The following is a 26097-nucleotide window of genomic DNA, read 5'->3' on the forward strand; positions in this document are numbered from 1 at the left end:
AATAAGGTTAGAATATGGTTAGGATAGGGTTAGGGGGTAGGGTTAGTATTGGAATAGGGTTAGGGGTAGGGTTAGTATTAGTGTTAGAATAGGGTTAGGGGGTAGGGTTAGTATTAGAATAGGGTTAGGGTGTAGGGTTAGTATTGGCGTTAGAATAGGTTAGGGGGTAGGGTTAGTATTAGAATAGGGTTAGGGGGTAGGGTTAGTATTGGCGTTAGAATAGGTTAGGGGGTAGGGTTAGTATTAGAATAGGGTTAGGGGGTAGGGTTAGTATTAAAGTTAGAATAGGGTTAGGGGGTAGGGTCAGAATAGAGTTAGGGGGTTAGGATAACGGTTAGAATAAGGCTAGAATAGGGTTAGTATTAGAGTTAGGATTGGGTTAGGGGGTAGGTTTAGTATTAGAATAGGTTAGGGGATAGGGTTAGTATTAGAATGGGGTAAGGTTAGTATTAGAATGGGGTAGGGTTAGTATTAAAATAAGTTAGGGGTAAGGTTAGTATTAGAGTTAGGATAGGGTTAGGGGGTAGGGTTAGTATTAGAGTTAGGCTCGGGTTAGGGTTAGTATTAGAATAGATTAGGGGGTAGGGTTAGTATTAGAATAGATTAGGGGGTAGGGTTAGTATTAGAATAGATTAGGGGATTGCGGTTAGCGCTAGGATTAGTGTTAAGGTTAGAGGCGAGGGAAGGGTTTGGGTTCTTCCAAGGTACTTTTGTCTGCTCACTGAAATATTTACCATGATATACAAAGAGGTTTTTTCTTCTGCATTACTTAAATTAACAGCAATTTTTTTTAATGTTCAGAAATCTGAAGATATTTGCTCTCATGAATCGTCTTTTATCATTTGGTTTTTTGTGTCTTTTTTTCAGCAAAAAATAAATTTTGGTCCGGCGTCGTTCCATGCGGTGGAGGGGTTGAAGCCTGACACCTCGTATAGTTTTCAGCTCGCAGCTTCGTCTGCGATGGGGCTGGGAGTTTACACCTCTGTGATCCAGGCCCGGACGGCCCAGTCCAGTAAGTATTTTTGTATGGTCCGGGGGGGGGGGGGGGGGGGTGTGGATGGAGTCGGCCTCTGTGAGTGTTGTGTGTGTGATTCTCCACATGGGGGCAGTGTGTGGATGGTCCAGACTAGCGGAACACTCGGGGTAAGTGTGAGATCTCGCATGCTGTTCAGTCAAGCTCATCCTTCCGCGGGGTTCATAGTCTTCCTTATATAATGACATTCATGGGCAGAGGGGTGAGGAAGGCATGCGGAGCCCTGGTAGCTTCACATTATTATTACTGTTAATAGTAATATTTAATCCAAAAGTGGACCTAGCACCTATATGTTTATGCGATGTGCATGCATGCTAGCTATTGTGTGGGTGTAACTCTCCTGAGTATGTATTACCTCTCATACAGATCACAATACTTCCCATGACAATGGCTTCATCTGCTCTTCTCTCCCGAAGGACGGAGCCATCTTTGTTCCGTCATCATCCAGAGTCAACATCTGCTTCCTGGGCTGATGTATCAGCTCAAAGATGACACAATAAAGTAAATCTTGGTCCCTTGTTTGTGTTCATAAATGTCTGACACAGATCAGCCCCTGTTACAGCCTCTCATCCCGTGACTTGCCACAAAGCTCCAGTGTTGCAGTCTGACCCCTCGGCTCTTTTTATTGATAAAAGTTGGCGTTTTACATATGTTGTATATTCTGTCATAGTGGGTATTTATTCATGCACAAAGGTCCACTTTAATATAATACTTGGATGTTTAAATAGAACAGCCCCCCCCCCCAAAAAAAAAAAATTACCACCGGCCGACACTGGAAGAAATAATAATTTGACCAAAGTACTAACTGGGCTTTTGAACAATTTCCTCGTCTTGCCTACTTTCCCAGTGCTATCTGTTGGGACATTCTGCTGACCTGCACTGGACCCACAGACTAGTCTATTGTGAGTTGGGGGTGAGACCGGCAGTGAAACGTTCAACAAAAACCCCTTAGATACTTTTATATACATATACAGTACCCTACGGCCCCTTTCACAATTGTGCGACTTGTCCTGCGACTTGGGACTGCAAACTCACGGGACAGGTCGTACCCCATGATTTCCAATGAGTACCATTCATTTCTGTGCGTCTTCAAGTCGCAGCAACTTCAAGATAGTGCCTGCACTACTTTGGTCTGACTTTGATGCAACTTGAGATCCATAGACCTCGAGATTACACAGGCATTGCTTCAAGTCGCAGTAAAAAAAAAAAGCAGTAAAATTGTGTGACTTTCAATTCACACAAGTGTGAAAGGAGCCTTAGGCCCCTTTCACACTTGTGTGACTTGTCCTGCAAATTGGGAATGCAAAGTCACATGACAAGTTGTTCCCCATGATTTCCAATAATAACATTCATATATGTGCGACTTCAAAGTAGTCCCTGTACTACTTTTGTCCAACTGTAATGCGAGTTGAGGTCCATAGATCTCAAGTTTACACAGGCATTCCCTGAAATTGCCACAAAATCGTGCGACTTTTAAGTTGTGGCAGTGTGAAAGGGGCCTTGGGCTCCATTCACACTTGTCCGACTTGTCATGCAACTTTGGACATCTATCACCATGTTTTCTAATGATAACCATTCATTTATGTGCAACTTAAAGTTGCAGCGGCTAGTAGTTCACGCACTACTTTGGTCTGACTTTCAAGAAAACTTGAGGGCCATAGACTTCAATGTTAACACTCAAAAGTTGCATGAAATTCATACCTGAATGTTATACAGTGCAGCAGTTGTCCATTATCACTGGTCAAAGCCAAAGTTGTATCCAACTTGAACCCATCCAAAGTTGTGTGAAAGTTGCACACCAAAGTCAGCGCAACTTCAGAGTTGTACAAGTGTGAATGGAGCCTTATGCTGCGTACACACGATCGGACATTCCGACAACAAAATCCTGGATTTTTTTTCCCGGAAGGATGTTGGGTCAAACTTGTCTTGCATACACACGGTCATACAAATGTACAAACGTCAAGAACGTGGTGATGTACGAGACGTACAATGAGCCGAGAAAAGGGAAGTTCAATAGCCAATGCGGCTCCTTCTGCTTGATTCCGAGCATGCGCAAGCTTTTGTGCGACGGACTTGTGCACACGCGATCGAACTTTCTGACGACAAGTAAAGTTGGTGTAAAATTTGAGAACCTGCTTTCAAACATTTGTAGCCAGAAATTCTGACAGCATATGTCCGATGGAGCATACACACGGTCAGACTTTTCGACAACAGGCTCACAACGAACATTTACTGTTGGAAAGTCCGATTGTGTGTACGCGGCATTAGTCTCCTTATCAAACAGTGCAGCAGTTGTCCATTATCACTGGTCAAAGCCAAAGTTGTATCCAACTTGCAACCATCCGAAGTTGGGTCAAAATTGCACCAAAGTTGCACACAAAAGTCGGAGCAACTTTGGAGTCGTACAAGTGTGAATGGAGCATAAGGAGTCTAATGCCGCATACACACAATCGGACTTTCCGATGGTAAATGTTCGATGTGAGCCTGTTGTCGGAAAGTCCGACCGTGTCTATGCTCCATCGGACATTTGCTGTCGGAATTTCTGGCTACAAATGTTTGAGAGCAGGTTCTCAAATTTTCCACCAACTTCACTTGTTGTCAGAAAGTCAGATCGCGTGTACACAAGTCCGTCGCACAAAAGCTTGCGCATGCTCGGAATCAAGGAGCTGCATTGGCTATTGAACTTCCTTTTTCTCTGCTCATTGTACGTCACCGCGTTCTTAAAAATTCGCAATTTCCGACAACATTTGTGTGACCGTGTGTATGCAAGAAAAGTTTGAGCCAACATCCTTCCGAAAAAAAAAATCCACGGTTTTGTTGTTGGAAAATCCGATCGTGTGCACACGGCATAAGGCTCCATTCACGCTTTTGCACACCAAAGTCAGCGCAACTTTGGAGTTGTTGTACCTTTGGGACAACTTTGGATGGGTGCAACTTGGATACAACTTTGGCTTTGACCAGTGATAATGGACAACTGTTGCACACAAGTTGTATAACATTCAGGTACGACTTTCATGCAACTTTTTGAGGGTTAACATTGAAGTCTATTCATTGAAGAAAGAGGTTTGGGACTTTGTATGAAGCATACAGCTGGCGGGGGGTGGCCATGATGCAAATTGTGTCTGACCAGTTCCTTGTATAACTGTAAATACTGATGATGGGCTCGGGAGCGCGCCCGCAAGGTAACCCCCTCGGGAGAAAGCTTTTCCTAGGGGGTTATCTGATGCGGGGAGGAGCTGCGAGAGCCACTGGGGGACCCCAGAAGAGGAGGCTCGGGGCTGCTCTGTGCAAAATGAGCTGCACAGTGGAGGTAAGTATGATATGTTTGTTATTTAGAAAAAATAAAAATAAATTAACCCTTGCAATCACTTCAAAAATGATAAAAAAATAAAAAAAAACCTCTACATAAAACATTCCCCATTGGGCACAATGGTTATTCCCAAGTCCTGTTTAAGTATAAGAGCGTGTAATAAGCCTTCAATATTATTAATGTAGCATAGGTTGCCCCTGCCATACAATATGTAGCGGGGGAGGTAGCGCTCCACTTTGATATGCGTCGGATTGGGCTTGCTGAATGTGCTGTGCATGCAGATGGTGTGCTGTGTGCGGAGTCCTCATTGCACGCTGCTTTTCCATAATGCAGATATCCTACCCCGCCATGTCAGTGTGCTTTATTGCATCAGTTTGTGTTCTGCTCATCATTTTAGTTCTTGCACTCTTACACTGCTCTGGGATTGACGTTTTCTAGAAGTCTTACTAAACTAAAGATCAGTAGATTGTACAGATTGCTGTCACCAATTTGTGGATTTGTGGTGCTATATTAAAAAAATATTAACCAAGTAATACGCCCATCCCACGCCCTCCATGGGACTTGTGTAGTACACAGATCTGCTCTGCCCAGGAATAATAATACATCTCGTGTGTGTATAGTCCGGGTTCTTGTAGCAGATTACTGTGAAAGCCGTTCCCATACAATAGAAGCATTCAGGATAAATGCGGGGCATTGTCGTCCAATTACTTACCCCGGTATACAAATAGATGATAGGCATCAGCATTAGAGATTTCGAGTGACGCAGAAGCCTGAATCATAGAAAATAGATTGTCATATATATATATATAGTGGAGTCACTAATCTCTCCAACACAACCTTAGGTTATGTTTTGTGGAACTACAAGTCCCGCCACCCAGCTGTTGCCATTGGCTGAAATAGGATGGATCTAAAAGGAAAACATTTTATTTATTTTAGTTTTGGATAGTGTGGAAATTCATCCTCTCTTTTCGACCTGTTTACTGGTACCATTGCAAGTGAAAAAAAATCCCGCATTTTGAGTTGTCCCCAGAACAGGAATAGAGGGGGAAGTCTTCCAATGGGGACACTAGTTCTGGTGACACCCCGAGTCGCCCTAATATTGGAGGGATTTCCTATCACTTCCTGTTTTGGCTATGGGACAGGAAGTTATTAGAAATAGGGTACTTAAAAGTCCTAACAATTAAAGAGTATATATATATATATATATATATATATATATATATATATAATTTATTTTGAATATGTTATATATAAGGTATGTGATGCAATAGATTAATGCCGCGTACACGCGATCTGAATTTTCGTCGGAAAAAGCTCTGATGGTTTTCCCGACGGGATTCGGCTCAAGCTGTGTTTTGCCTACACACGGTCACACCAAATTCCAATCGTTTAGAACGGGGTGACGTACAACACGTACGACGGGACTAGAAAAGGGAAGTTCAGTAGCCAGTAGCTTCCGTCTCGTATGTTGAATCTGAGCATGCGTGCATTTTTGGCGTGTCGGAATTGCATACACACGATCGGAAAGTTTTTCCGTCTGGAAAATTGAGAACGTGCTATCAATTTTTGGCTGGCGGAAATTCGGACAGCTACATTTTAATGGAGCGTACACACGGTCGTATTTTCCGATGAAAAGCTCTCGTCGGTCTTTTTCTGCCCGGAATTCCGATCGTGTGTACGCGGCATAAGAGGGCCAGTATTGTGTATTAAGACAAAACTCTTTGTGCCATTTCACCCAACAGGTGCATGCTGGGTCTTATAGTCCACAAAACCTAAACTGATGGGTTGGGGATATTAATGGAAAAGCTGTGCATAAAGACTCTTTGTTTTTTTTGTTCTCATACCCGTGTCACTGTAAAATGCTGCCTTCATAGCACTACGACACGGGTGTGGGAATGATAAACAATCTTTTTGAATCTTGCATGGTCGCGGAGAAGCTGAATCACAGGTGATTTAGTGGTGAACTCTCCCCACCTGAATTTCCGTTGTGTACGGCGTTGTTGAAGAGAGCACAGAGCAGTGTATGTGTAACAGTCATGTATTTTGTTTTTATTTTGCCTCCTCGCCATGTTGCATCCACCGTGTTCATCTCCCTCCCTTTGCCTGCATTTTTTTTTTCTTTTTCATCTTTAGCACCGTCCGCGCCGCCGCAGGACGTGGAGTGTACCAGTCTTAGCTCCACCGCCATCCGGGTAAGTTGGGTGGCTCCGCCGGTATCTAGCCGCAACGGAGTTCTGACCCGTTACTCGCTGGCCTACCAGGCCGTGACCGGGGAGGACACGTCCCGCCACATTGTGGACAGTATCCCGCCAGACGTCTCCAGCTGGGAGATCAAGGATCTGGAGAAGTGGACAGAGTACAGGGTGTGGGTGAGAGCTCACACGGACGTGGGGGCCGGGCCTGAGAGCCCCCCGGTTATAGTACGGACGGACGAGGATGGTAAGTGGTTCCGGGAGGTGCTCTCACCTCTCTGCACAGCGGGCAAGCTTCTCTCACCTTATCACCTGCTTCTTATTTCACTACGTTCAACTTTCCCGGGTTGCGGCACCAAGCACTCTATGTGCACCTCAAAAGCTCTCTGTACTTCCGTATCCTAGTCCTTCTCCTGTCCTGTCCATCTGCTCTGTCCTTACCACACTGCTCGATGTGACTGCAGAACGGAACACACCCCCAGTACCAAAATCTGACAACATTGTGGCAGAAATTTGTGTCTTAAGTATGGATTTCCAGCAAACAACACTCGTTTTTCCATATTGCTGGTTGATTACAGCATGAAATTGTACATTAAACTGGCCATATCTGAGTGGTGCATACCGTAACCAGGCCAATGAGATGACTTGATTAGCAATTTTTAGCCTTAAACTGCTCATGCAAAATGTCTACCACCAAAACCAACCCATATCGAAAAGATTTTTTCATCGGATGTCCAAAAAGATAGAAATAGAATTCTAAAAAGTTGGCAAATTCAGATTTTTTTTTATAATTTTGTGCTCCAGTAAAAATTGCATATTAAACCTTAAGACCCAAACTGTATGCTCACAGCTGTAGTGTCTCACCCAGGCATCGCAGTACACCAAGACACGCCGCTCTCTTTTGTCGGCAGTCTGGGAACACCTGAAGGGTATTTAGCAAAACACTCACTGCAGGCTCCTTGCTGCCACCTATATGCAGATGGCTTGACTAAAAAAACGTCATCGATATAGTGGATCTAGAATTAGAACTTATTATAAATTATTTTTTTCCATTTTTGATGAAGTGGGGAAGGGTTAGAGCCGCTATCTATATCAACGCTGGGGAGATTCATGCACTCTCTATTTGCCCTGGTGGCCATTGTCACTGGGACTGAAAGTGGAAGTAAACCCTCCAATCGTTTTCAGCCAAGGAAGCTGCCATCTTGGCCTCTGTTTAATCATCAACTGCCATGGTGCTGCACATGTGATCCGTTATGACACCAGCCATTGGATGGTTTGGCTGAGAGCACAACCAATGTGACAGTTACATTTCTGGCACGTGCCGGGAATGTAACTGTTTTTTTTAAATTGTTAAATCAATGGGTTTACTTCCGCTTGAAGGAGAATGAAAATTCAAAATGTTAAAATTGCCACCAAAACAGAATTGGAGTGGAAATCTTCCAATAGGGACCTTTTTTTCCAGTGACAGTTGTCTACACATTAGCTGGGTACACATTAGAAGTTTTTTTTTTTTTTTCCTTCAACCCAGCAGGCTGAACGAAAAAAAAAAATCGCCATACTAACACATGCGATGTTAGTGCAGCGATCTCCCCGCACACACTGATCAGCGCTCACAGCCATTAGCACTGGTCAGATGCTGGTTTTCTAGCATTACATATACTGAACATTATGTGTGGCCCTTTGTGATGTCAGGGGCTGCATTAGAAGCCATTAGCACTGGTCAGATGCTGGTTTTCTAGCATTACATATACTGAACATTATGTGTGGCCCTTTGTGATGTCAGGGGCTTCATTAGAAGCCATTAGCACTGGTCGGATGCTGGTTTTCTAGCATTACGTATACTGAACTTTATGTGTGGCCCTTTGTGGTGTCAGGGGCTGCATTAGTGATCCCCTTTAGCTCATAAGTTGGCAACCACTGATTTAGGAGAAGGATTAGCTGCTCAGGCATTGCATTCTGGCCGCTCAGACACGGCATCGTGGGAGTAATGGATGCAGCTCACATGCTCCCCCATGATGAGCAGTGCTGGTTATTCTTGAGGGTTTGGTCATATGGAGGGAGCAGTGGGGGAGTGCAGCAAGGGTAAGTATTATATTATAGCTTGTCAAGAGAACCTTTGAGAAACTATTTTAGGAGAAGTTAGGAAGGGGCAAGGTCTTTTGCATGATGTGTGATTTGGCTTCCTTATTAATTCACAGAGTGCCTTGCATTCAATTGCCTGCCACACAACTGCTGTCAAGTACCAAATTATACGTGGATCACACTAACCTTTGATAGTGCACGTCAAGAAGTGCTGGGCAGCCTGACCTCTTCTCCTGTAGCATAGACTGCTAAGATCTGCTTTCCTTCACTGCTGCAAGTGGTCAATCCTTTTGTTTCACACGTTTCTATGGTCTTCATTCTGTTTTCTAATGTATAGATTTATGAATCCTCCCTCCCTGTACCTCTGCAGTGCCCAGCGCTCCACCCAGGAAGGTCGAGGTGGACTCGGCCAATTCCACATCCATCCGTGTTAGCTGGAAGTCGCCTCTCCCCACGAAGCAGAACGGGCAGATCCGGGGCTACCAAGTGACCTACGTCCGCCTTGAGGGTGGAGAACCTCGTGGCAACCCCATCATTAAGGACGTTATGCTGGCTGAGGCTCAGGTGAGTTGATGAGAAAACGGTTGGGGTTGTTTTTGGCTCAAGACTTGGACATTTTGGATCTCCACTGGTGTGACCCTTTTCCCACCTCCTCCACCCCACACTAATCCTAAGACTAGAGTAACACCTGCTAAAGAGAGTCCTGCAGTATCTGGCGGGGGAATTTACAAAGATTGACAGTAAATTGTGAGCCATCAAGGGAGTGCATAGTTCAAGTAGGGTGCAGACAAGAATCGATCACATTGCATGGCCAACTATTGACTTGGTCGGGTCCTATTCCAACAAGTGGAGGGATGGGTGGCACTGGATTCCAAAGTTGGCTTTCTTTCAGTCAATGTATCATGATAAGGATGGCGTGCATTCTTTTTATAATGGGCCGGCAGCTCCTACTTACAGAAAGGCTCTCAGAAACTGGAAGAGGAAGAAAGAACAGAAGCATCACGCCGCAGTGTTGAATCTCCACACCGCGATGTTGCTCATCGGTCACCATGATGCTGATGAGGGAGCTTGCATAGCTGTATATGATACATACATTGATCTTCATTCTAACAGTCTGCCAACATTAGATCTCCATCCTTTTAAATTCTACCTTTAGATCAAGCCCCAGTGAAATAGGGCACTTTGGAATCTTCAAAGTGCAAATAAACCCATTTTGCTTGAACCTTTTATTGGAATTAACGTTTTTAGACTTCAGCATTTTGGTGTGGTGCTCCAAAATGCTGAGGGGTTGGGGTTAGGTCATATTGTAAAGCAGTAATCACATATTCAGTACTTGGGTACCTCCAACTGGTCATGTTTTCAGGATTTCCCTCAGCTCTGTGATGCATTAACTGTGGGAGATGAAGGAGAACCTGAAATCATATGACCTGTTGGTGGGTTCTTCTGGGGTCACTGTCCCATTTAGCAAGTGAAGTCATATTTCCTGATCTTTAAAGCTGTTCAATGACTCCGAAAGTGTTGAAGACAAAGGATCACAATAAACAGCAGCTATTGTTTTCAGGAAGTGATTAGCAGTGGCCTCCTACGTTCTTCTGTCATGACAGGTCATCTTTAGGCAGATGAAAATCCAGCTGCTAAACAAAGAATTACCAATAGAGGTCTTGCCGATTAATAAATTTGATTTTACTCGGCACTGCCTCTCTCCGCACCCATCTTTGTAAATTCCCCCAACACTTCCTGCCCCTCCTTTGCAGAGCTAATATATATCCATTTATTCCTCACATTCTCCCCGACCCTGCCCGCTCTTATATGTGTACATTTCCCATCTATCCCCAGCATGTCACCCTTCTCATAGAGCCAGCATTAGCTGCCAACACCCCTGCTTGTTGTAACCCTTTTCCTGCATATCCCATTTACCCCTCTTCTCTCTGTCCCTCCCAGTGGAGACCCGAGGAATCTGCAGAATACGTGAGTACATCTTGTTTGCCGTCCGTGGGAAGGTTGCGTGATCGCGTTGTGAAGGCGAGAGGGCCAGGGGCTGTCACAGAGCCAACTCCTACCGACTGATAACCTCAAATTTAAAGAGCACCTATCACACCTACACACTATAGAAAGCCATGTTTGGGCAGAACCAAGTTGCAAAGATGTGCACAACATCACCATCGTGTCAGTTTTTAGGACAATTGTACCTTCATCACGTCTCCACACAATCGTTATACTGCTATCCTGTAACGTGACATGGGTAAAAGCAAGCTTGAGGTTGTAGCACAAACACATTCAAAGCATTGCTTAGTGCAGTTGGTGTGCATACCTGTTCACTGTACAGGACTGTGTAGATTTAAAGCCTAATTGAATCTTCACTTCAATTCACCTAATTGCATCGCAGGTGCATCAAAACAAAAGATCTGCAAAATGTTTACCTTCTTTTTCTTCAGAAAGAAGTAGTAGAGCCGGGGTGTCAAACTCCATTCCATTGTGGGCCACATCAGCATTATGGCTGCTCTCAAAGGGCTGGTTGTAGCTGTAAGACTAGATGTCCAGAGCAAGCCCCCCCCCCCCACCATCAGAAGTCATGAGCCCCCCATCCTCCCTTACATCACAATGCACCCCTCTTACCTTGTGCTGAGGAGGGCAGGAGTTGGCTGCCGGAATGTGCTGAATGCTGAGACCGGGGAGGTGGAGACGAGGTGGTGCTGCGGCTGCACAGAGATGCACAAGATCTGTACGTCCTCCTCTCTGCTCACTGCTAAGATTGGGGGGGCGCAGAGATGAGACTCTCTGCGGCTGCAGGGAGAAGTGCAGGATCTGGTGGAGGAGTTCTGTCCTCCTTTTATGCTGCCTTCTGCTGAGACAAGTGGGGGGTGGAGGTGGCGGGGTGGGGGTGCCACAGCTGCAGGAGAGGTAGGTTGGAGGGCCAGGCCACATAAAATGGCCTGGAGGGCCAGATTCAGCCCACGGGTCTTATGTTTGACACATGTGTAGTAGAGATTCACCCTGCTCTCTGAGTGGAAGCAGTGTTTTCAATTCAGAATTCAAACAAGCCCCCCGATAAGCCAGAACTAGAGTTTTCCTTTAAAGCTGAGTTCCACCCAAAAGTGGAACTTCTGCTTATATGATTCTCCCCCCCCCCCTCCGGTGCCACGTTTGGCCCCTTTCTGAGGGGAGTGGGTACCTGTTTTTGACAGGTACCCGTTCCCACTTCCGGCGGACTTCCCACTTCCGGCTTCGTGCGTGCGCAGTAGGGACCCGGCTGTGAAGCCGCAAGGCTGGCTGCAGCTCCCGACAGCCGATGGAAACATTGGCTGAGGTGCGGAAATCGCTGGATTCCAGGATAGGTAAGTGTCCCAATATTAAAAGTCAGCCGCTACAGTATGTGTAGCTGCTGACTTTTTACATTTTTGGAGGGTGGGGGGGCGGAACTCGGCTTTATTCAGCAAGCAGCATGGCTTTGCTGGCTCGAGTGTCTTCACAGAGACCACTGTCTCCACACAGAAAACAAGGGTCCTTCTTGCGGCAGGGGGGAGGCTTTTTTGCTCAGGCTGTGGCTGCTCTGTAAAGCCTTTCGGCCATTTTGTTTTGATGGCCCTGGATTGTATTTATTGGATTTAAACTGAGACTTCAGTTCGGCTGTAATGTTAATACTTTAAAGCTTCACCCAGTAGCCACATACCTGCTCATTGTGCAGCACCCACAAGTAACTGGCTCCATGTTTCCTGTAGGAGTAGGGGGCACAGATCATTAGAGGTTCCGGTATTGTGGGGGTCCATGCAGGTGCTCAGTGCAATGCACTTCTGATGTCAGTGTTTGTTTCATACGGTCCCTCTTGACATGAAACAATGCTCATATAAACAGTTGCAGTCATTCGGAATAGTTGCATAGCTCAATGACAGCAGAAGTAGGGAGTGCACATGTACTCCCAGTGCCAGCTGCATGAATGGCCATGTAATGTTATTATTCATTGCATGGCACCGTTATCTGCTCCGCTGCTGCACAAAGAAAAGGGAAAGGTAATGAGATTGTCAAGTCCTTGTAACAAAAAATGTATCACACGCAGAAAACAATGAAAATAATTCAAATACATAAAGAAAAACATTGGAGCAACAAGCACACAAAGCTGCAAAACATGCAGGAGCTTCCATATAAGTGAGGGCCCTTCTTATTACAGTCTACAGTACTGGGAGGGCAAGGAGACCTCTGTGACAGTCCCTCTCCCCCCGCCCCATAATCATTGGTTCAATAATGGGACATTCTCTGCATTCTGTTCTCTGTCCATCCTCCCTCACTGCCTCCTGTTTCTCTGTTTCGCAAGTCCTCCCTGCTTTGATTTCAAGCTTGGGAAGTCACGGGTATTGCATGGAAATTAGGGCTTGAAGAGGGGTGGGGGGGGGGGGGGTGCGGAGGGCACAGGGGCGGGCAAGCAGCATCAATCAGCTCTGCCACTTCTCTGCGTCTGCTGGGATGTGATTCTCATTGAATAATCATGGGGGCATAATGATTGCTATCGCTCTACAAATTGCATTTCGCTCTCTCTCTCTCTCTCTCTCTCTCTCTCATGGTTTTGGATTTGTTTTTTTTGTTTTTTTCATTGCCAAATCACAAAAACGTTTGCTGGTGTGCCTGTTGTTTGCACCACTGTATTGCCAGTTAGTTCTGGAAAGCTGCATTGTCCACTCCTTTGCAGAATTGCCTGCATATCCATCGATAATTATCCTACAGAGACCCGGGAATCTTCGTACTCTTCTTCTAACATAAGTGATTTGCAGCGCACTGAGCCACTTATCCTCCCTGAGTGAGACTGGAACCTCCGGGAACAAAAAAAAAAAAAATCACCTTTAGTAAAAGGCAGAAGGGGCAATGTGTAGCGCGTTCCTTCGGTTCCCCCTTCTGTGCAAAATGCAGAACTGCATCACTGGCAGCTTGAGTGTTGGAGTTAAACTTACCGCTCTCTTATTTCCCCATGTACAGGAGGCCCTTATCACTGGGCTTTCCCCAGAGACCACCTATTCCATCACTGTGGCGGCTTATACCACAAAGGGAGACGGCGCCAGGAGTAAGCCCAAAGTCGTGACCACTACAGGGGCCGGTAAGTACCCCCAGTGTTATAGTGAAGAAGAAAGCAGTTATGTGTTTAGACCCAACTCTGCTTCACTTTATTTTTGAAAGGGGGGGGGTAGAATCTCTATCGTGTTTTTTATTGCTACCTTTGATCCCTTTGAGGAAATTTCCCTTAGCTTTGTGTTTGTTACCCCCCAGTATTATAAAATACAAAGATGGAGTGCACCATCGCTAGGAAATAAGCCAATGTGTAAGGCAAAACATGCTCACCTTGTGTATATGGTGAGCGGTGTCTATATATTGCATGTGCTTCAAGGAGCCAACAGTAGTACGAGTCGGGGGACTGTGGATGGATTAAGGGCCCCCCACCAGGGCCCTTCCCACTGATCCTGGTGCTCTTTACTACCATCGTGGGACCCTTTTTTACGGTCCCACAGCGGGCCACCTTCTTGCCATCTTGGGGTCCCCCTACGATGGCGGAACGCCAAAGCCCAAGTGCGAACCTTTGAGACCCTCACTTTTGAGATAGAGAAAGGGGACTGAGGACCGATTCATTAGTCCCTTTCTTTGCAGTCTTAGCTGCACAAGTGCGACCTTTGTGACCCTGGTAGCTCCACCGCTGGTGTCAGAAGGCTCTTATTTTTGTTTTTTATTTACTTTGTTTTTTTTTATTTTGCTTTATTTATTTTTTACATTTTTTTTTTTTACATATTTATTTTTTTAGGACACCCGTTGGGACGCCTGATGTCTCACTTGAGACCAAGAAAGGGACTGAGGTACAGATTCATCAGTCCCTTTTCTTTGCAGTTTCAGCTGCACAAGTGAGACTTTTGCAACCCGCTGGTGTCAGTAGGCTTTTGTTTTTGTTTTTATTGTTTTTTTTTTACCATTTTATTTTGCTTTATTTATTTTTTTCGTATTTTTATTTATTTTTCGTTTTTTAACTTTTTTTTTTTTTTAGGACACCCATTGGGGGACGCCTGATGTCTCACTTTTGAGACAAAGAAAGGGACTGAGGACAGATTCATCAGTCCCTTTCTTTGCAGTCTCGGCTGCACAGAATGAATGAACAGGAATAGCAGGGCTTCCCATTCATTCATAAAATAAAGTGGTTCTGCACCTTTAAAAAAAAATATTAAAAGCCAGCAGCTACAAATATTGCAGCTGCTGACTTTTAATAAATGGACACTTACCTGTCCCGGGGTCCAGCGATGTCGGCGGCAGATGACGCGCAATCGCTCGTCTCTCTGCTGCCCCCGCCGCCATCCTCTCTCAGGGAATCGGGAAGTGAAGCATTGCGGCTTCACTGCCCGGTTCCCTACTGCTCATGCTCGAGTTGCGCTGCGCGTCTCTGCTGGTCCCCGCTGTGTCCTGGGAACTGTGTGTTTCCCAGAACACAACGAGGGGCGGGGCATCTGCGGCGGTCTTGTCCCAGAAGTGGGTGCAGATACCTGGATTATCCAGGTAACTGCACCCCCCTCCCCCCTGAAAGGGGCTGATTGTGGAACCGGAGGGGGGGAGGGATCAGATGAGTGGAACTTCCACTTCAGGGTGGAGGAGCGCTTTAAGCACTGTTTACTATGCCTCAGCTATGAATGAATAAAAAATAAAAAAAAGTGTCAGTGATTGGTACCGATCACTGACTATTAAGACAAGGAAGGGGACGGTAAATTACATATTTACTGACCCCTTCCCTGCTCTGATCCTGACAGATCCCCTGCAGCAGACGGCGGGAGGGAGAAACCCGGCAGTGCTGCTGGGAGGGGGGAAGCCAGGGAAGCACACAGGGGCCCGGAGCAGCAGGACAGGGATAGGGAGGCAGCGGGAGCATCGTGTAGAGGAACCGATGCCCTCCATTTACCTCCTGCAGCTGCTGAATGTCTGTGGAAGGGAGAAAGGCAAGCATTCAGCGACTACATGGAGGGATCGGTTCCTCTACATGCCTTCTCCCTTTTCCAGGTGTACGGGGGGGGGGGGGGTTGCATGGGCTCCCTGGAGCATGGGGCCAGGTCGCAATGGCGACCCCTGTACATACGCCCCTGCAGAGAGAGAAATCGCTAGGCTCCACAATTGCTCAACAAGGCTCTTTACAAAAACCACACATTGAATACTGTAGTAAGAAAAAATGAGTATGCCGGGATTCACCACTTCTTCCTTAAGATTAGGCCATCTACAGCCTTCCAAGTGAGTAGAAGGATGACTCCTTGGAGTGTGTCAGCTCCTTCATTTTCCAATCTGCAGGCTGGGTGTTGGCTTGACCCGCTTCTACCAGGAGATCAAGAACCTTGCTCTTTGATTAGAATCCTAATTAAAAGTTCTAATCCAATGATGTAAGATGTCCTGTAGAATAGGCAGACTTTGGCTCACTGTTTTATGTTTGTTCCATACAATGGAGTCCGTATCCCTTTTATAAAATGAATTTTTATCATTCTAGTGCCAGGCAGGCCCAGCATGGTGATTGGCACAACGTCTCAGAACACGGCCCTCATTCAGTGGCATCCACCCAGAGAGCCGATGGGAGAGATCCTGGGCTTCCGCCTGCAGTATAAACGGGTGGACGAGGAGAAATTCATCACCATGGACTTTGGAAAGAATGACCATCACTACACCGTGACCAAACTGCACCGGGGGGCCACCTACGTCTTCAAACTGTCCGCCAAGAACCGGGCCGGCTTTGGAGAGGAGTACGAGAAGGAGATCTCCACGCCCGAGGATGTGCCCAGTGGGTTCCCACAGAACCTGGCGGTCGTTGGGCTCACCACGTCCACCACCGAGGTGTCCTGGGACCCGCCAGTCTTGGCGGAACGGAACGGGAAGATCACGAACTACACGGTGGTGTACCGAGACATCAACAGCCCTCAGGATATGTTCAACATCACCCGTGACACGCACATCACTTTGGTCAACCTCAAGCCAGACACCACCTATGACATTAAGGTCAGGGCAAGGACCAACAAGGGGCCCGGGCCCCTCAGCCCCAGCATTCAGTCACGCACAATGCCCGTGGACCAAGGTATGGATGTTTTGAAGGACAGGTCATCTTATATTTTATATTCTATAAACGCTGTGGAGAGGTTTTACCTATAGTCATTGTAAAGTTTTTAAGGTATGACATTTGGAACCTCCCTCTTTACCTTTTTGTTTTTCCACAACTTTTATAAAAGAAAAATGGCATTTCCTGCCCTGTTACCGATATCCTTCCCTCCTTTTCCCTGTGTTTTTAGTTCGTTTGTAGGCTTTTGGTTATACGTTTGCACCTTTTTTTAATTTTTTTTTTTGTATCTCATTTTTATACATTTAAAAAATTTTGACTGATATTTTTCCTTCATTGCTTTTTCAAAACCCAGGGCTTTTTTCTCATATAATTGGTACAGGTACTAACCCCCCCCCCCCTTCCAAGTCACCGCTTGTCTCCACCCCCTACCCATCTCCAAGCACCATCCCTGATCCCCTGCAGCCAGCCACAGAACATCCCACCCCCATCAACAAAAGATACCCCCCAACAGCAAAATGCCTCCAATAGCAACAGATCCACCTCAGCAACAATAGAACCCAGGGGCGTAACTATAGGGGGTGCAGCAGTCGCGACCGCAACCGCGCCCTGTGATCCAGGGGGCCCATGCAGCCCCCTCTACATATGGCCGGCAGCAGCATAGGCAGCTAGAACATACTATTACATACCCCCTCCATATCCTCCTGGGGACAGGGACCCCTTCTCCCCTGGGGACAGGGACCCCTTCTCACCTGGGGGCAGTAACTTCATCTGCCCTGGAGAAAAGGACCTCATCTCTTCTGGGGACGGGGACCCAATCCTGCCTAGGGACAGTCCCCCAATGGGGCACCTAAAAATGTAAAAAAAAAAATAAATAAAAACTGCTGATACCAGTGGTGGAACTACAGGGCTCACAAAGGTCATACCTGTGACCACGCCCTGGAGTTCCACCGTCGGACTCGGAGGGAAGGGCCCTGGCTGGGGTTCAGGGGGGCCCTTCATGGTTTCTTGCATCGGGGCCCTGAAGGTTCTAGTTACGCCACTGATAGAACCCCACCAGTAACAATAGACCCTCCAGCAGTAAGCAACGGTAGACCCCTCCTAGCAACATAAGATCCACCAGCAACAATAGATCCCTGAGTAGCCAGCAAAAATAAACCTCCCAGAACACTTCACCATTACATAGTTAGTCAGGTTGAAAAAAGACACAAGTCCATCCAGTTCAACCTTAAAAACAAATAAATAAAATAAAAAAATAATCGTACATTACAAATACCCAATTTTATGCCCACAATTGATCCAGAGGAAGGCGAAAAAAAAAAACCCCAGCAGAGCATGCTCCAATTTGCTACAGCAGGGGAAAAAAATTCCTTCCTGATCCCCCAAGAGGCAATCGGATTTTCCCCGGATCAACTTTACCTATAAATGTCAGTACCCAATTATATTATGTACATTCAGGAAAGTATCCAGGCCTTTCTTAAAGCAATCCACGGAGCCGGCCAGAACCGCCTCTGGCGGGAGTCTATTCCACATTTTCACAGCTCTAACTGTGAAGAAATCTTTCCGTACTTGAAGATGAAATCTCTTTTCCTCTAGACGTAAAAAGAGACCATTCCCTTACCACTACATACATTCAGTGTTTGAGGTGCCGGAACTGCGTCCCCGCTGGAAAAAAAAGCCCTGGCAAAACCTAAACTTAAAGTGTTACTAAACCCAGGAGCCTGCATTCACTATATATATATATATCAGGTCTCCCCAATAAATACTTTTTCTCATCAGCAGTATAGCAGTCTTGTGACTTCTATCAGTGTCTGGTTAAAGCTTAAGGGAGGATATGGGAGTTTTAAAGCTTGTAGGAGGAGTTTTCATTCTCCACTGATCGTCCTATGAGGCTGCAGGAGCCCCGACCCTCTGTGCTTATTGGCCCTGTGCTGATCGCATGCACCCTCCCAAGGAAAAAAAAAAAGAACTCTAGCAATACACACCAAACTGAGCATGTGCAGAGGGCCCCCAAGCGGATGATCTATCAAGCAGACTGATTGAGGACAGTGGAAGAAGGGGCGGATCAGAGAAGACAGAATCAGACAGTCTATGTAAAAAAAAAAACTGTTTGATTCTGTCTTCTCTGATCCGCCCCTTCTTCCACTGTCCTCAATCCGTCTGCTGATAGATCAGAGCCTTGGGGGCACTCTGCACATGCTCAGTTTGGTGTGTATTGCTAGAGTTCTTTTTTTTTTTTTTTACACAAAGCAGAGGATTAACCCCTTAGGTTCCACAGTGAGGTTACCAAGCATGCGTTACTGCATATACAGACTGGTTATACCGCTGTGGGGTTAGTAACATTTTAATTTTGCCAAGAAACGAACGATGTGCTTGTAATCTGATCTCCCTGCTCTCTCCACGTCTCTTTCAGAGCAGATACATTCCTTTAAAACGTTAATAAAATATCAACATATTGTGAAAATGTGTCAGAAACCCATATCGTCTCACAATTTTATTGAATCCCCTCAGAAGGTTTTTTTTTCTCTCTCCCGGCAGTGTTTGCAAAGAATTTCAGGGTGAACGCGGTGATGAAAACATCGGTCTTGCTCAGCTGGGAAGTCCCCGACTCGTACAAATCTGCCGTGCCTTTCAAGGTTAGTGTTCCATAACACGCGGCTCGCGCTCTGCTCTTTTTATGTGGCTCTGCTCCAGGTGGCGGAGCAGAACATTAGGTGGGTGTGTGGAGCAGAACTTTGGGTTCGTTGTGCGGAGCAGAACATTGGGTTCGGGGCGCGCAGCAGAACATTGGGTTCGGGGCGCGGAGCAGAACATTGGGGTGGGTGTGCGGAGCAAAACATTGGGTTCGTTGTGCGAAGCAAAACATTGGGTTCGTTGTGCGGAGCAAAACATTGGGTTCGTTGTGCGGAGCAGAACGTTGGGTTCGGTGTGCGCAGCAGAACGTTGGGTTCGGTGTGCGCAGCAGAACGTTGGGTTCGGTGTGCGCAGCAGAACGTTGGGTTCGGTGTGCGCAGCAGAACGTTGGGTTCGGTGTGCGGAGCAAAACGTTGGGTTCGGTGTGCGCAGCAGAACATTGGGTTCGGTGTGCGCAGCAGAACATTGGGTTCGGTGTGCGCAGCAGAACATTGGGTTCGGTGTGCGCAGCAGAACATTGGGTTTCGGTGCGCGCAGCAGAACATTGGGTTCGGTGCGCGCAGCAGAACATTGGGTTCGGGGCGCGCAGCAGAACATTGGGTTCGGGGCGCGGAGCAGAACATTGGGGTGGGTGTGCGGAGCAAAACATTGGGTTCGTTGTGCGGAGCAAAACATTGGGTTCGTTGTGCGGAGCAAAACATTGGGTTCGTTGTGCGGAGCAAAACATTGGGTTCGTTGTGCGGAGCAAAACATTGGGTTCGTTGTGCGGAGCAGAACATTGGGTTCGGTGTGCGCAGCAGAACGTTGGGTTCGGTGTGCGCAGCAGAACGTTGGGTTCGGTGTGCGGAGCAAAACATTGGGTTCGGTGTGGGCAGCGGAACATTGGGTTCGGTGTGGGCAGCGGAACATTGGGTTCGGTGTGCGCAGCGGAACATTGGGTTCGGTGTGCGCAGCGGAACATTGGGTTCGGTGTGCGCAGCGGAACATTGGGTTCGGTGTGCGCAGCGGAACGTTGGGTTCGGTGTGCGCAGCGGAACGTTGGGTTCGGTGTGCGCAGCGGAACGTTGGGTTCGGTGTGCGCAGCGGAACGTTGGGTTCGGTGTGCGCAGCGGAACGTTGGGTTCGGTGTGCGCAGCGGAACGTTGGGTTCGGTGTGCGCAGCGGAACGTTGGGTTCGTTGTGCGGAGCAGAACGTTGGGTTCGTTGTGCGGAGCAGAACATTGGGTTCGTTGTGCGGAGCAGAACATTGGGTTCGTTGTGCGGAGCAGAACGTTGGGGTGGGTGTGCGGAGCAGAACATTGGGGTGGGTGCGCGGAGCAGAACATTGGGGTGGGTGTGCGGAGCAGAACATTGGGGCCTGAAACCAACGCTGTATAGGCAGCTCAGCCAACCTGGTCGACCCCGGGGGGCTCCCTGGAGTGGTTTAAACAAGTCAAGAGAAAAATCCAACACTTTTCGGGAGACGCTGATTTTAATGTATAAAGTATGGAATTGTGTGTATATTCACTATACTGTCAAAAGTATTGGGACACCTGCCTTTACACGCACACATGAACTGTAACGACATCCCAGTCTTAGTCTGTAGGGTTCAATATTGAGTTGGCCCCGCCCTTTGCAGCTATAACAGCTTCACCTCTTCTGGGAAGGCCGTCCACAAGGTTTAGGAGGGTGTCTATGGGAATGTTTGACCATTCTTCCAGAAGAGCATTTGTGAGGTCAGGCACTAATCTGAATCCATGACGGAGTCACATGCGCCCATATAGCTCATCCCGGTAGATCGCAGACAGGCGTGTTGGAATAAGGTGTCACGGTATAAACAAAGCAGGAGAAAATCCACATAGTATAGAACCGTAAAAAGGATATTTATTGATGCAGTAAAGTGCAGGGCACTCGCTCGTATGATAAAACAGCGCTGTGTACAAGTATAAAGGATCCAAATCACCGGGGATGACGTTGAATTTGATGGCGCTCAGATTCACTTGCTATCAGATCTATCCAAGTAGAAAGCTGGCCCTTGGGAAGAGATTCAAGGTCTACTCCTAGAAATCTTGCGCTATCGCATTCCCACGTTTCACGACACGTGTTCCGTGTTCTGATAGTTGCTCCGCTCCAGTCCCCGGACCCGCTCACCTTCCCGCTGCTCCAGATATCTGTTTATGAAAACCTTCTTTTAAGTTTTTTTGCTTTTATTGTTTTTCCTCCATTGGCAGATTCTATACAACAACCAGAACGTAGATGTGGACGGTCACTCCATGCGCAAGCTCATCAATAACCTCCAGCCAGACACAGAGTATTCCTTTGTACTCATGAACCGCGGCAGCAGCGCCGGAGGTCTCCAACACCGAGTGTCCATCCGCACGGCTCCCGACGTCCTGCAGACCAAGCCATCATCTGCCAGCAAGTACATGGAGGAAGGACGATTTACCCTGGAGCTGCCCAGAGTAAAGACCAGCGCCCCCGTCAGGTGACTATCAGTTGGTGTTCCCCGGTGGGACCTGTATACTAATATTGGAAACATTGTATAAAAGTGCCCAAAACCAGGGACCGACAAACACTCTGGGGCATGATTGGGTCACGCGGTACCTCGTGATTTGGTAATACGCAAACTATTAAGACACACGGGCTAAAGTGATTCTAAAGGCAAGACTTTTTATTTATTTTTATTTTATTTTTTTTACCATTAATGCATGCCCTGCACTAATGCCCCGTACACACGATCAGAAATTCCGCCAGCAAAAGTCCGATGAGAGCTTTTGGTCAGAAATTCCGACCGTGTGTACGCTCCATCGGACTTTTGCTGGCAGAATTACAGCCAGCAAAAGATTGAGAGCAGGTTCGCTAATTTTCGGTCGGAAAAAGTTCTGATCGATTGTACAAATTCCGACGCACAAAATTCCTACACATGCGCGGAAACAATTTGACGCATGCTCGGAAGCATTGAACTTCATTTTCCTGGCTCGTCGTAGTGTTGTACGTCACCGCACTCTTGACGGTCGAAAGTTCAGAGAACGTTTGTGTGACCCGTGTGTATGCAAGCCGCGCTTGAGCGGAATTCCATCGGAAAAACCATCCAAGATTTTTTCCGGTGGAAAATCCCCTTGTGTGTACGGGGCATTAGGTGAAAAATGTTTTGCCACTCGATGTGCCCTAACCCTTCCCCCTCCCCAATTACTTACCCGAGTCCTGTATCCAACCAACACTTTCCCTTCTGCCAGTATTCTCTCCTCTCTTCCCGCTCTCACAAGCCTGGCTAAGCGGCAAGTTCTGCTGTCGGTCAAATCCAGTTTGCAGAGAGCAGGGTGAGGGGCAGGAGCTGAGCCACCCTGTGTGTGTGTGTGTGTCAATGGACACACACAGCCTGGCTCGGGTTCCAGTCTGCATGTCTGCCCCCTTAGAAAGCGCTTGCTATGGAGGCAGACGCAGAAGAGGAGGAGCCAAGATCGCTGGCAGGGGACCTCAGAAGAGGAGGTTCAGGGCTGCTCTCTGCAATAGCAGGTAAGTATAAGATTTTTTATTATTTAATAAAAATAAATTTGGCTTTGAAACCACTTTGTAAACCCTTACAACCAACTTTGACCTACAGGTAAGCCTAGATTAAGGCTTACCTGTAGGTCCAAGAAATATCTCCTAAACCTATACGGTTTAGGACAGTGATGGTGAACCTTGGCACCCCAGATGTTTTGGAACTACATTTCCCATGATGCTCATGCACTCTGATGTGTAGTTGAGCATCATGGGAAATATAGTTTCAAAACATCTGGAGTGCCAAGGTTCGCCATCACTGGTTTAGGAGATATTTACCCGAAGACAGCCACCACTGCGGCGCACTGGGCAGGCGCGGGAGTGACGTCATCGCAGCTCCAGTGAATCACAGCGCCGGAGCCGTGAGACCCGGAAGTCACTCCGGGATACATGGCAGCGGCAAAGAGGAAGACGGAGGACCGCTTCGGGGGCTTCGTTCTCAGGCAAGTTATTCTTTTTTTTTTTTTTTTTTTTTTTTCCTCAGGTAAGTTATTCTTAATGAGCTAGCATGCTATGCATACTAGCTCATTATGCCTTTGCCTTACAGGGTGCGTTTTAAAAAAAAAAAAATGTTTGCCTTTACTTCCTCTTTAAAGCTCTCACATCACTTGTTAAAATGTTAATAAACAAAACTTAAAAAAAAAAAAGCTCTCACATCACAGGACAGGCAGCGCCAACAGGCTTGGGCCCCTTCGGTGACCCAGTAGGGCCTGGGCTCGGATTGAGAGTACTGCCTGTGCCCTATCTGCTGCCCTTTGAAAACTCCAAAATTCTGAGTTGTCACTGGAACAGTAACTTAGTTGTCACTGAAGGGATTTTCCTCTCTATGGAGAGATTTCCTTTCCTGTTGTGTTTCTAGGAACAGAAGTGAAGGGAAATCTCTCCAGTACATCACAACGCCGGAAAAGGGACAGGGTTCTTCCCTACCTATTCCAAAAAAAGGTTTTGGCTTTATATGTATCCTAAATAATGATTGCCTAGGAAAGAGAAAACAATTGCATGCTTTTGGAATATTTAACACCATAAATTAAACCTCAAATAAAATAAACCCAATCGTCTTATTGAACTGATGCCATGATCTTTCCACCTGTGGGGCTACCTTGGGGACCTGTTCTTCATACTAAACGATCGGCGTCTTATCCTCTCCTGTATCTCTCGATCTCCAGATGGTATTACATCGTGGTGCTTCCCTTGGACACCTCCAGCGGTGGTGTGAGCGCTCGCTGGCAGAGCCCGGAGGAGATGGAACCAGAGCAGGTTAGTGGACAGCACTGTTATTCCTCCACACCCAACCTAACAGACACTGTGAGGAGAATGTACACACGCATGCATGGGTATATATGGGACAATCGCAAAGCTTTAGTCCCACCAGGGTCTCCTTCTTCCATGCAGCTTGAGGGCTTCTGACTTGCTCTTATTAGAATTTGTGCATTCTTTACCAGCTGCCTCTACAGTTCCTCTCTGTCTGATTAGATCATTTAATTCTGTCTTTGATAAAGTACTAAGGCTCTTTACATTATATTTTGGGGTTTACATTACTATTGGTGTACCCAGGGCCCCGGAACAAGGTCATCCAGAACCCAGGGCATAGATCCTTTAGGGTTAGGGGTCAGGGCGCCCCATCCATGGAATAAACCATTGCGCCCATGGCAGCTTTCCCTCCTGCCCACCCCTTGTCCCGGCCCTGGGTGTACCAAACAAGAGGCAGCTATGAGGATCCTGATGTGACATTTGAAGTTTTTTTTATCCAATAAGCTTGTGGATTACGGGAAGGTTCTCTGAGCTGCAGTCAAAGCCACCCGCAGTCATTGTGCGGACATATATGGCCAAAAGTATGTAGACCTTCCTCTAAAAAAAAAAAAATGTAGTGTTTCCAGTGAAGGGTCCCGTTGATCTCATCACACAAAGTAATTTTAGACAATTTTGCACTTCCAACCTTTGGTAACAGTCTGTTCCAGCATGACTGTGTTCAAAGCCAGCTCCATATGGACATGGTTTGACCTGTTTGATGTGGAGGAACTGTAGTGTCCTGCACAGGGCCCTGACCTCAACCCTACTGAACACCTTCGGGATGAGTTGGGACACAAGTCTTCTCATCCAACATCAGTACCGGACCTCACAAGTATTTATTTAAATTCCCACATACACTTTCCAAAACCTTGTGGAAATTCTTCAGAGAAGAGTGGGGGTTGCTATAGCCATGGGGGGGGGGGGGGGGGGGGGCTCCTTATTAAAAGCCCAAGGTCTGCTTTGGAAATGGGATGCCCGAGAGCTTATAGAGGTGTGATGGTCAGGGGTTGTCAGAAATCAGCAGCAGAGAAGGGCCAAATCTGTGTAGCTACACTAGGAAACTGAGACCAAACTATAAATAATCCATCCAAACACCAGCAAACAAAGATATACGTGAACCAATACCTAACTAGATGACAAAATAGAATACCTGAAATCCTAACTATCAAAATAAATATATACAAATGGGGAACACAGAAAAGCAAGGTAAATCTGGAGGTGCACTGGTGCAGGGAACACAAAAGGAAGGAGGAACCAAAACTGGGATCGAGAACAAAAGGAAGTAGGAACAAGGCAGCCGGGTACAGGGTATGAGTACAAGGCAAAGAGCACAATCAGAGCAGGAACAAGATACATGTCTAGCGGTATCTCGCAACAAAACAAAACTGGAGCAAAGTGTAACAGCAGTAGAGTAGCTAAATTCCCTCCCAGTGTCCACCAGCAGGTGTCTCCCACCATTCAGTAGATCCCAGTAATCAGCTCCCCCTGGTGCTGGCTGCTGGGAGACACTTGCTGGTGGACACTGGAACTACAAACTGCCCTTCTGGAAAGCACAGTCCCCTCAGCAGGTGATCCAGGTCCTGATAGCAGGGCCGGGCCATCTTACCAAGCGGGCTGAGCCCAGGGGCCCCAGATGCACACGGTTCTAGAGCAAAGCTATTGGCACCAGGGCCGTCTTTAAGGCAGGGCAAAAGGGGCAGCTGCCCCGGCCCTGTCATTGTTGTGGGGCCCAAAACAGCTGCCTCATACTTGCCAACTATTTCAGTTTAAATTCCCTTGTCCCTTGAAGTTTTAGTCCCGTACTGTGTCCTGATATCTCAGTGTACAGTGCTGCTACTAATGCTGCCCAGCTCTGCCCTATTGTTGTGTACAGATGACTCACCTGCAGACCCTGTGTTTACATGTAAATAACCGGCATTCATATGTAAATAGCAGCATTCATATGTAAATAGCTGCATCCGGCGGCATAGATATGTAACTAAAGGCG

General features: G+C 47.0%; 1 protein-coding gene across 13 annotated transcripts in view; it reads left to right on the forward strand.

Annotated features, from left to right (window-relative positions):
• PTPRF (protein tyrosine phosphatase receptor type F) overlaps window positions 1-26097 on the forward strand; it is a 1477204-nt gene that overhangs the window by 1410297 nt on the left and 40810 nt on the right. For 6 of the 13 annotated variants that reach the window (XM_077450677.1, XM_077450676.1, XM_077450681.1 and 3 more), the window contains 9 exons: window positions 868-1012; window positions 6477-6782; window positions 8988-9181; window positions 10559-10585; window positions 13583-13700; window positions 16107-16685; window positions 19203-19300; window positions 21509-21762; window positions 23987-24077. In XM_077450677.1, coding sequence (XP_077306803.1) covers window positions 868-1012; window positions 6477-6782; window positions 8988-9181; window positions 10559-10585; window positions 13583-13700; window positions 16107-16685; window positions 19203-19300; window positions 21509-21762; window positions 23987-24077 — 1812 coding nt within the window. The remainder of the gene's footprint in view (window positions 1-867; window positions 1013-6476; window positions 6783-8987; window positions 9182-10558; window positions 10586-13582; window positions 13701-16106; window positions 16686-19202; window positions 19301-21508; window positions 21763-23986; window positions 24078-26097) is intronic. The other 7 variants (XM_077450680.1, XM_077450682.1, XM_077450684.1 and 4 more) reach the window with 3 other exon arrangements.

This window comes from Lithobates pipiens, unplaced genomic scaffold (genome assembly GCF_037356315.1).
Source record: "Lithobates pipiens isolate NorthernLeopardFrog02 unplaced genomic scaffold, aLitPip1_a1.2 Scaffold_23, whole genome shotgun sequence".
NCBI lineage: Eukaryota > Metazoa > Chordata > Amphibia > Anura > Ranidae > Lithobates > Lithobates pipiens.